Source organism: Branchiostoma belcheri, unplaced genomic scaffold (genome assembly GCF_001625305.1).
Source record: "Branchiostoma belcheri isolate BF01 breed outbred unplaced genomic scaffold, Haploidv18h27 scaffold76, whole genome shotgun sequence".
Classification (NCBI taxonomy): Eukaryota; Metazoa; Chordata; class Leptocardii; order Amphioxiformes; family Branchiostomatidae; genus Branchiostoma; species Branchiostoma belcheri.
Window position 1 is genome coordinate 127630 of NW_017804420.1, and position 12424 is coordinate 140053.

A 12424-nucleotide genomic window follows, 5' to 3' on the forward strand; every position below is an offset into this window, starting at 1 on the left:
CACAATGTGGCCTTATTTAATCTAAAACTTCGTCAGACCTCCTTCGCGCGAAGACTTGAGCGGCAGCATAAAGATTTCTGGAGGATCGCTGACACGCGAGTTTTTGCCGGCCACGTAACTCCCTCCGCGGCAAAATACCCTATGCCGTAGCGAAATCACGTCTCAGCGCTTCCCCAAGTCAACTTCATGGCCGCTAAAGTCCGCAAAGGAGCTGTAACTTCCTCATTTCGGTTGAGAAGCGAAGCTGACAAGTAAAATCATGTACATGTCGGCCATTTGTTGCTACCCGAAGTCTTCCGAACGCTCTAAATAAGGAAATCGTCGGAGATCTGAGCCACATCGCCCGCTGTCGGTCAGCGCTCGGGGCCGGCTCGGTGGAAATCGGAGGCTGTGACGTCATGAGTAGGTTCATTTGCATGGCCGCGGCTTGAATCGCGGCGGGATTTGAGCGGATCAAAACAAAGGGCATAGCGGATTGTTCATTGCGTGTTGTCTCCTTGTGAGAACTGTAGTTTTTTTCATTCTGCAAAATTGCAGATTGTGTAGTTTTTTTATTCTGCAATCTTGACGGGTATTTAGAACACCGAATGCATTAAGTGTGCGGGAGGGCGTGATGTCGATCACCGGATCGTGAAAGACATTCTTTAAAAGTAATCATTGACGGATTTTTTTTCGCGTTGACGGTATTTTTTTTCGCGAATTGGGTTGACCTGGGGTTGACGGTAAAAAATTTCGAGCTGGCTAAAGCCCTGGTGATGAGTCTCTTTATTTCTCTGTAAATAGCTGGGACCAGCCTATAATTTGAAACAAGCAACCAAAATTGTGGTGAAGGTTGAGAAAGAAAGATTTTAAGATATATCAGCTGTATTGGCAATGCAACAACTTACAATGGTACAGGTAACCAAGAGTCATTTAAAATAACACATGTAGATATTTACCATACCATAAAAAGTAATATACAGTATATATTTCAATGAAGGGCCAGGAAAATTTATTACCAACAAAAAATTAAAAAAATTAGCCATATTGTTGGAACTTTGATAGTGACCAGAGGTATCATCTGATAAGAAGTTCACCTGCCAATCATCACGTCTAGTAACCAATCAGAATGAAGCTCTCGGTGCATGTCTCGAATATCATGTAACCAGAAATGCAGGGAGTGTCCCCACAGTTTTATTCAAAATCCACCAACTGATCTGCCCTATAACAAATGGACCCAGTCAGCAGAAACAGTGGAGCTGCGCTGAGCTATTACATATTGCTGGCTTTGCCCTACCATTCAGCATGTAATCCTACGCCTCCCTCCAAGTGAAATGTTCCACCTTGTTTTGATTCCACCAACCATAACAGAGAATATTTTCCAGGCCCACTGGCGTCACCCTGCCTGCCCTTCTGCCTTATTTGGTGGCTGTTAGTGTGTAGTTAGCAGGGATAGGACCGCGGGGAGACCGGCATTCCTCCCTGCCTCCACCCGTGTTATTATTGCAAGTATGGTTGAAAATGATTGCGGGACTGTGAGTTTGTATTTATGGCGGACAGAGCACCCCCAGGAGAAAACTAGACTCCATTTAGTAAAGAGCCGGTGGCTATAAGAAGTCCATCAAGAGTGGGAGAGAAAGTTAAACTTTGGGGTGATGAGGTCTTGTGGATAGGATTGAGGAAAGGTATAGCTGAGGGGGTGGAAATTGTGCTGAATTCTCGGATTGGGGTGTGTGTACAGAAAGCTAATACCCATTAATGCTGGTCAAAAAACACCTGTTTTGCTCCGACCCTTCTGTTACCATGGTAACAAAAATTTCTCTCATCAGGATCCCCATCCAAAGACGGTTAGAAGACACTGCATCAGTATTCTGCAATCTCCAATTTCCAGAGCTAAAAATGGATTTATTCTGTAATTAGCCCCACCAGGTTTAAAGTAAGATTTTGGGGGATGTTTCCCTGACTGTACGCCAGCACACCTGTTCAACACATGTGAAAGAATTGTTTGAATGCCAGCAGTTCTTAATAGAAAACAGTCTTTTGGATGCAACATTTGAATGGTAACTACTGGTAACATCTAAATATAGGCAGCAAATTCTTCCAGCTAGGACCGTCCTCTTCTTATTGTAAAAGGTCTGAAAAGTAATGCCCGAGCAATAAAAGTGTAAAGGTAATGAATCCCCTATTCAGCCATTATACATTGTATTGCCCATTGGCACCAGCTCTGCCTGGCCTCTCTCCTCTTGCTTGCAAAACTGCCAATCCATTTGTTGCCACACCCACATCGCCATCTCTGATTGGCCAGGGTAGCATAAGTGGGCGTGGCTTGTGGTTACTGAAAGCTTCATGCCAATGAAGAGAGTTTGGTGAAGTTTTGCACGCCAAACTATACGAGTATTGTGAGAAGAGGAGGACAGGCCAGCCATATCTGAGTGTAGGAGGGTAATCGGTGACTAGGGAAATCATTATCACCATTATCTTTGCTAGTGTACCCTCTCTCGTAAAATTGCACACAACAGGGGATTTTTTGTTGGACGCTGACCAAGCTTGGTCACTAGGTGACTGACAGGTGTATCTGGATATGATTTGCACTTGGGGAGAAAAAAGCCATGTCTTCATATTCTCAGCCCTGAAGTAACATGATAGGATTTTGGCAGGAATAAAGCATTTAAAAGTAGCCTGGGTGCTATCCTGGTTACCTTACCTGGCGTAACAACCAACTTTTACAGTCCAAGATTTTTTTCCACATTCAAGAGGAAGGCAATGTGTCCAAGAAGACCACTTTACGAGGGCCTGCATGGGGGGTAGTGATTACGAATTACGCAAAATTTTCGCCGCCAATTACGAATTACGTTAAAGTCTCAGAGCTGATTATGACTTTAAGATTTGCAGCTAATGTTCTATTATGAATTATGTTGATTTTTAGGGAGGCTGCCTACAGATTACGAAGACTAAAAAAGCCTGATTACGCCCTACGAAAAAGGGCATGCATGCCCCCCTTTACCTTGGTCCCCTGTGACATAAAAAAACTTCTTCATTTATTTATTTTTTATTTATTTATTTATTTATTACACTTAACCACATACATAATATACATGGAGGGCATGGTGGAACAGGTGCACCTAAGTGCACCTTTTCAAGGCCACCATGCCCACATTCAATTCATTCATTCATGTACTATGTAGCATGAAAGACCTGACTTTCAGTTGACTGTTTGAGGTGTGCATTTCAGTACCAAAATGACTTTGAAAAGAAGATAATTCCTTTTTGGTTCCCCTCACCAATTGCTATGTTCAGTTGTGGCAGATAATGCATTGACATTTGTGAGACAACCAAGGCCACAATATTACTTGCTAATGAGCAGGTTACGACAATTTATCTTCAGACTAAGTGGGTCACATTGCCAGATGTGCATTGGAAATGAAGATGTCACCATGTTCACTGTAATCATTCAGTCACATCAACAAAGTGGAGGGGAGATGATGACAATCAAACGTCTAAACAAGAAAAATAGTAGCTGCAGTTTATATAAAAGACTGCTAGGGGGCAAACATTCATAGCACCTGTTCCTGTATCTGTATAGCCAGTATAACCACCTTTCGGCGTAACACACCAGCTTCGCAGGCATGCGGCGCAGTTTCTCTGAGCCTGGAAGCTCTCAATGGTATCAACCGAGAATTTAAATTTGTACTTATATGACAAAAATGGCAGGCTAAACACCACATACATGTACATGTAGGTTCAGGTTTCTAGGCCAATCTCTTTGGATGGGATAATATCCAAGTATATCCTACAGTGGCTAATGGACACTCCTCAGGCCAATAGATACTGACTTGCCACAGAAAGATTGGCTTGAAGATTATTCTGTGGAGACATGATGCTTTTTTGGCCAGCACATTTAGCCAAGCATACTGGGTTATCCCTCCTCTTATCAATAATAACTCACCGTCACTCACTGATGATAATATAAGTGTGTTGGGTTCTTTTATGTGCAGAGGTTTGATGCCCGAACCTCCCGTACTTTGCGTAGTTTCTGTTTTATCCCAACTAAAGGTATTACTTAATACAAAAATCTAGCCTCTGTGGTTTTGCTTTCCCTGGTTTGGTACACAGATCATGCTGTAGCATTTGCAAACTCATATTCAAACCAGCTGTTTTTACTAATATGCTATTCTTGTGAGTGATTGTGATAGTGATAGTGAGTGATTCTTCGTGGCATATAACAGCCCTTGAGATACCCAATACATCTGTACATATTTTTATAACCACTGAGTGTGGAGAAAGTGTTATGATCTCCACTTAGCTTATAAAAATAGTAACATTTTCAGTTCAAGAGATGTGTAGTAGGATTTCAATGGGTTGTCATCAGAAGAGGAATTGACTATCCACAGTTTGGGATGTAATAGTATGCCACTGTTTTCTACAAACGATCTCACGTTTCATTGCCAGTGTACATCGCTTTTGAAATCTTGAGTCCGATAATGAGTTGTTTTGAAAGCAAAGTGGAAGAGCTGGTGATCATCAAGTGATAACTGGAAGCCAAAAAAAATATCACTTACTCTCCTATTTATAGATTTCAATAGGTTTTGCAGTGTTTAGGAAAAGTATTGAACAGACATTTTGATAATGATTTGGAAAGACTCTCCTATATCCTTGTACTGCATGAAACCGGTTTTCACAACCCAAAACCGGTTTATAAGATTCTGGAAAACTGTCAGTTTGAAATGGTTCCAACAAGCTAGAGATATATACCAATAATAGAGATAAAAATATTTTCCCTCAAAACGGCCGTTCCTAGAATATCCTGAAAATACTTTCTTTGGCAATCGTGTACCGTGGCGTAAATCTGGCACAGGTACAGTTTGGGATCATGTGAAGAAAGTGTATATTTTATCTTGAGCTTTAACCTTCTGTGAGAAAGAGACAAACCTTGTGCCACTTTATTTTACAGTTACACACTGCTGGAAAGAAACGTCTCTCCCAGGTCCCTATTGTAAGAGTGTCCACTAAAACCACATATCAGTGCATCCACAGTTGTTTGTAGAACAACTTAATTTACCATTAAGCATTGTCAGCCTTCCTGGCTTTACCGTTAAGTGTCGGCATCCCTCCTAAATTTACCGTAAAGCATTGCCAGGATTCCCCCATACAGACCCTCTTGTAACAGGTTTCTCCCCTGACACATGATCCTCTGGTCTCGCAGCTTGTGTTGTCTGGTGTTTTTGTCCTGCCCACCCAAATCTTGGGCCTCAAGTATTCCAGGCATGTCTGGTTGATACTTCCAGAATGTTCTTTAGGTAGCAAATAGCTTAGGTTTCTATCCCTGCTCACTGTGTTTATTTTACCTGAGAGTTACACTTTGCGCAAGCTTGGCACAGAGGCAACAGTGAGTGGTTGTGTATTTGCACTTCTGTAGTCCATCTTGTAGTCCAAGAAAAACCCTGTGTACCCACAACTTTACCTGTGCCAAGACGGCTTGGCAAGTACGCTGTGTTTTCACTTGCTGGATCCACTGATGTGTGACCAGGGTAAATCCAGAATCCTCTAACAGATTTCTTTAATTTTAAGACAATGTGACACAAAATATTAAATGACAATTCATCACGCTTCTTCAGGGTCACTAAATGTTGGTATTTGGATGTCTAACCTTTATAACAGACACCAAGATATATTTTCTGATATTTTCAACAACATTGATAGTATTAACTATCATTCAATCAATGTACACAAACACATTTTCTGATTATTTTTAACAACATTGATAGTGCCTATTATTTGATCAACTTACACAAATGCACTTGCACCAAACACACACCATTCTCCTCTTACTGAACGATTCTACCAACATAAAAATCATTCTCTCAAGGAAATTTAATTTTTAGATTAAGATTAACATTTAAGTAATGTTGACTCTCATAATTCAGACAGGTACCCTAAGACCACACATAAACATGTATCATTTTTTGATGTGGTAGTCTTGGGGACCCAGCAGAATTATGAAAATTAATGTTACATTCGAGATACATCTTAAAAGACATTTAATGTTTTATGAGGTATCTCACCAGAAAAATTGTACATGGACTGATGCAGGTTAGATACAGGTAGACATCAGACACACCTGCACATCTCCAATTTTTTTCTACACACAGTATTTCGAGCCCTGGTATATTAACATACATGTAGTTGTATGTCTGGGTTTAACGGTTTGTTTTGATGTTTGTGTGTTTGTCTCAGGTGGTCAGTAGAGTAGCGGCACAGCAAGGGTATGACCTGGACCTTGGTTACCGACTGCTGGCAGTATGTGCGGCGCATCGCGACAAATTCTCACCCAAATCGGCAGGTAAGCAGCTAACTGCATTCTCTAATCAACTATACAATGTAGTAGCCTATACATAATAGAGATTTGGTACAAAAATGCAACCTCAGCAGAACCCTCAAGTAAATGAATTGATGCAATTTCAGTGCAGCAAAACAAAAAAATATTCTGAGTGGGGAAATCTGTCTGATGTTGACATTTACTGTAATTTCTGAGCACATTTTCGTCTTCAGTACATATTTGTACTGTCCTAAAATCGATTTGGGGTTTTTAACCGTTTCTTTGTCATTCCAAAATCTGAAAGGATAATTCAGTGTCTGACATAAACAAGTGAATAATTTTCAAAGTGCTGACAAGATGGTATAACCCAATCCTGATTATACGAAAACTGGGTATGCATGCAAGCGTATGAAAATTGTGTACGTCAAATATCATTCAGATCGTACACCAGCCCTCACGGTAACAAACGACGTGAACAAATGTTCGTGACATACGTCAAAGCAGGCCATGCGTGCACAGGTTTTGTACTATGAAGTTTTGTGCAAATCGAGTCTATGATGGAAGGACGCACTTTGTAATTCTTCATAATAAATAGGTCACCCTATAGGCATGAATGATTTCCTGACATATGTACACAGTACAAAGTACCAATATGTATACATAAAGACATCACAAGTAGGTTTGGTACCTACACAATTGCTAACAATTACCAAACATTGATATACGTGTTACGCTAACCAAAAAAATGTCACATAGATTTATTGTAAAATCAAATATGTCAAGTATAATCAAGTATTTCATGACAAACAAATTTGAAACACAAACCTAAATCTTAAAAAAAAGAGAAACAAGTGTCAAACACTTGTAGATTTGTACTTCAGTTCAAATTGATGTAAGCCAAATTTTATGGGTAAGGCTGAAACAAAAGATATTTTGTTTCAGCCTTTTGTGAATTGGCTACAAATCTTAGATATACATCCAGATCATCAAACTAATACATTGAAGAAACAGTCACACACACGTTGACGTCTCCAATTAGAGTAGCTCATTTTGGATGACCAAGAATTGGTCTCCAGAGAACCGTCTACAAGAAGCTCTATAATTATTCCAATTATCTGAAGATCTGCCGTGAGTTTTTAATTGGAAAGATGATATTTCGATGATAATTTTCCTTACAACATTTGCGTTTATCCACCTGGAAAGATGAGTCGTGTCAGAAACACCCCGTGTGTGCCTCTGCTAGAGGCAGGACAGTTTCAAACAATGATTAACAGATTGTGTTGGCCACGTTTTGAGACAGTCTGAGTTGGTAGAACCAGTTTGTGGTGAAATGAGGTTAATTGAATAATTAGGCAGGTAAAGCGGGGTACAGATTAGAAGCTGCCTCACAGGTTTCTTATGGGTGTGGTCCCCCGAAACACCACAATTAGCCATTCATTAGCACGAGCATGGAGGTGACAAGGTAGGTTGTGTTTGTTTTGTGTGTATCAGAAATGATGTACCTAGACGAGTAATATAACTTCAGGTGTTGTTTGCTTTAACATGCATCTACTATTGTCATTGTTGCTATTGAACCAAAGTTGTGTACTGTACTGTAAATAGAACTTGTTACAGTTGAGTGTGCAGGAAAGATTAGTGTATGTAGGTCGTTTTTTTCATGCCCGGTGAACAGGTACATTCTGCATGTCTCTTCTTTTGTGACTTTGTTTCCAGCTTGATTTTTCAAAGTCATGTTTGATCTGAAACTTTGTATCACCGTGTACGTATTGAGCAGTAAAATTCTAAGCCTATCTATTATCTTGGAGTTTCACTGTAGAAATATGCAAGCTAGAGTTATTTATACAGTATTTACAAATGTATAACCAAACTCTATTGATCTCATACAAATCAGTTCTGTGAGTTTTTCTTTAGAAGGATCAACACGATCTTAGTTCAAGAATATTCTGTTATTGAAGATTTTACCAAGTGTGGCACCTTCTTGGATATTCATATGGTATGTTTTGGACCAGAAAGATACCAGAGTATATTCCTACTCCTTTCAAGAAATGCAAAAAAAAAATGGTCATTCTTTTGAATGTGGTACAGGGCTTGCAGGGTCCTCATTTGCCATAGAGTGGAACTCCCTGCCACCAAGTACAGTAGGGTCATCATCACTAGATGACGTTTAACTTTAAATGACGTTTATAGTTAGATGTGCAAAGGTCAGGTGTAATAGGTCATTCATTGTAATATAGCCAGTTGCTGCCACGTTGCGGGCCTACGTAGCTGGTATGTTATGGCAAAAGGTGGTTATGCCGGCTATACAGATATCTTTAAACACTACGACTTCTAACAGTGGCATAAACTACATTTAGAAATCCAACAGGTGGACTCGAACATAAGCTACTGATCTTGCAATCTGGGAGAAACGCGGCTAGTATATTCTAAAGCAGGAAACTATAACGTCGCTACACACTTTCAAATGTCTGGAAGCAGCGTACATGTAGGTGCCATCTGCCTTGTTCCTGAGTGATGTACTCGCTTATGTGTAAACACCTCACAATCCCATTGTAGTAAGCCACTGCATATTTCATCAAGCATCCAGAACTGTGAGGATGAGGCTTACACCTTCCCAGGGGTTTAGTCTGAAGAAGAACACCTCCACATTGTGCTTGGCTGTCTGCAGATTACAGAAGATAAGGGAAGAGGTTTGGTGATGCAGAAGGACGTTATGTCGTGATTCTTCGGAATACTTTTTCATCCTCCACAGTAAAACTGTTGTACTCTGGGCAAACTGGGTATTTGAGAAGTTACTGAAAGCTACCTGTTATATTTCCTGGCTGTCATTTAGACCTGCTCTGTCATTTTGCAACTACTGTACAATGCAATGTAAATCTTTAAATATTCCTTCTTGTGTTGTGTTTGCCATTTTTGTGGTGCCCTTTAAGTTTAACTGCAAAATCATGGCACCACAAATATGTGTTTTTGTATTGTTTTCACTGTGAACTGAGAAAAAACCCTCCAAGTGCAAAATTGAGTTCATGAATCCACGCAATTAAATTGAGTTACAGTATCTTCACGACGCAAGGAAGAATATTTGGCTATGAGTATGAAAGCAAATTGTAAAATGATTTTGCTCCCAAAAATATTTTTCAGACAACCTCAAGTTGCATACAAGAAATTCTGTATTCATAATCATAAACTGTGTGTGAGGTTACATCTAGGAGGCTTTGGCAACCTATATTCATAAACAGGTTGCATCTAGGAGGCTGCGCACTCTCTCTTGGAACGTTGTCACGCTGCGAATCAGGTCAATTCTGATGCAGGACAGATGTCTGGTTCCCTGGGCCCACTGCAGACAGTATGGTTTACTTAATGTCATAAGTCTCGTCAATCAATACTTATTATTGATCGAGTCATCTGTGGCTAAAGAGCGGTGGCAATAAAGAGGCTGTTGGGAGGGGGGGACAGTTCCAACGGGCAGATGCCGCGTGGCTCAAAAATGTACATACAGTGTCCGGCTTTCTGTCATTTGACGGAATTTTGCTGCTCATGACAGACAAAATTTGGTGTGTAAAGGTAGAGGAAGAGGTGTCATTAAACTTAGCATAGTCTACCAGCGAAATTTGCTACTCAAATTCAAAATGCAGAAAATAGCATTTCAGACAGGGTCAAGATTTCAAAATTTTTCAGGTTCCCTAGGATTGCCATGCCCTTGGTTTTTTGATGTAACTAGAATCTTAGCATTTCACAGAGTAGTTTTCCTCTTTTTCCTCTATGAAAAATGAAGATGTCCAAGTAGGGGTACAGTTTGAGTTTCTGAAAAAAATTAACCTTTCAAGGCATTGCCAGAATTAAACTGATATATCCTTTTATGTAGCACAGAACTGGATGTTTGCCCATTGTTAAGTAGTTTTCTGATACATGTCATCCTTAAATATGGGAAAATGACATTGAACAAGACTTAATGCAAAAATGATATGCACAATACACAACGGGTTTCGAACAGGCGTGATTTGTTCTGGGAAGGTGCTGCCTATATTCCTAGTGGCCAGGTTATGTCATACTCAAATCTTCTGTTGTATAGCAAAGACTTCACTGCCATCAAGAACTTTCCATCAGGCTTTAATATATGGCTTGGCCAAGGAAACAACTTCCCCAGACAAAACCCTAACCTTCCCAAGGGTGTAACCTAGGTCAACGACCTGGTTAAGAAAAAAACTCTTTCCCAAGGCTAATCTGGCAGCACTTGTGATTTCACAGAAATGTGATACAGTAGCTAGGATAGGACCTGTTAACATCTGTGAAATTCTAGATTTCACAGTAAAAATATGTCCCAAAATTAGCATTTCATCATCAAAATGTGTAGAATTCAATTTTGTCTCACAGGAACGATTTTGAGGGGTTCAAACTCTTTTATTGAATGCAGAGACTGGAGTTATTGTGACATCAAATTAGCACCTTCAAACTAGTTCAAAATGCCATTACACTAGAGCTAAAGCTTATAGACGAAAGAGTCATTCCACCCTTTTAAATGATGGGAAACCTTCAGGAAGATAGGAGATAAGATAATTCAAACATTAGCTGATGACTTGGTACCTGTCACTCCCCAGGGAAGTTTGTCAGGATAGTGCCTCTGAATTTTGGCTGAATGCCAGGTAACAGTAATGGACACTTCTTCATGTTCCATTTTCGTAGGTTTTCTTTGTCTTTATCAGAGAGATACAACATGTTAAGATGCCAATCAACATTATTTGTGTAAACGTTTTACTGGAAAATAAAAATCATGTCAATATTTTTGCACTATCCTCTGGAGGTCAACCTTCCTCTGTCTGTTCTTAATATTTTTTTAAGTATCTTTCTAGATTTTAGTGTGGCCAAAGTGATATTTTTGGTAAGAAACCAAACGCTTGTATGTTATCTGTGGAAAAAAATCTGTCCACGGTCAAAAGTGCTAATTGTTGTCAATGTCAGGGAATGGAGACTGTCCTTGGAACCAGTTCTGTGGGACAGATCCACTGTCTGCCTGGCAGGCTGGTGGATAAACATGTGTGATTCAGGGCCACGGCAAGACTGGGCGCTTTGTCACATGAAGAGCCACGTGCCTGTGCCAAGCTGTATCTGTATCAGATGTCGTGTGTCTAGGCGCAGGATGCCGTATCAGAGACAAGCGTAGGCTGTATCTGTGGCGTAGGCTGTATCAGTCAGTGGTGTAGGCTGTATCATAGGCGTAGGCTGTATTATAGGCGTAGGCTGTATCAGAGGCGTAAGCTGGGACTTGCATGATGTTTAACTATAAGTCGTATTCAAATTGACTGATAAGTCACAGGTGTCTCCAGTGCTGCACATTTTGTATTGCACGTAGATGGGGCCTTGTCATCTAACACTTATCAGTTTGAAGTGAAAATGGGGAGGAATTGTGAATTTTGTAAACTTCTTTTAGATAGATCTTGCACATTTTTACCTTCGCCAAGAAGGTTATGTTTTCAGGGGCGTTCGTGTATGTGTGTGTGTGTGTGTGTGTCTGTCTGTCTGTCTGTCTGTAAACACGATAACTTGAGAAGGCCTTGATGGATTGTCTTGATACTTGGTAGGTGGGTAGGTCTTGATGAGACCTCAAAATGATTAGATTTTGGACCCCCTAGCGGCTTGTTATGGTACTGCAGCTGAACTTCCGGTTTTGATATCTCATGATCTAGACATGCTACGGTGATGAAATTTAGATGGTAGGTAGCTCTTGTGCTGGGAAAGAAGTGACGTGAGTTTAGGCCCCCTAGCGGCTTGCTCTGGAACTGCAGGGATAAATTCTTGAAAATATTCAAAAGGGGATAACTCAAGAACCGGTTGACGGATCGTCGTGATTTTTGGTATGTAGGTAGCTTACGTGATGCTTAATATAATTATGTGACTATTATGCAAATATGGATGAATTTGCATAATTTATGGGGAAATTCTATAAATCAGCTGCATTCCATGATAGGACAATTGAAGCTTGTGACATTGGTAATTGACAACGAGAGAAACACAGGAAGATGTTGATTATGCTAATAATGACTTAATTTGCATAATTAATGAGAAAATTTTATAATTATGTAATGATAACTGCCTGGAATTTCATACTTGTGGTTATTTGAAGTTAGTAATTGAGGT

The 12424-nt window shown here is 40.1% G+C and overlaps 1 protein-coding gene across 15 annotated transcripts in view; it reads left to right on the forward strand.

Moving 5' to 3' along the window:
* The window catches only part of LOC109485464 (zinc finger MIZ domain-containing protein 1-like), a 133998-nt gene that overhangs the window by 73411 nt on the left and 48163 nt on the right, over positions 1-12424 (forward strand). For all 15 annotated transcript variants that reach the window (XM_019789067.1, XM_019789077.1, XM_019789074.1 and 12 more), the window contains one exon: positions 6214-6319. In XM_019789067.1, coding sequence (XP_019644626.1) covers positions 6214-6319 — 106 coding nt within the window. The remainder of the gene's footprint in view (positions 1-6213; positions 6320-12424) is intronic.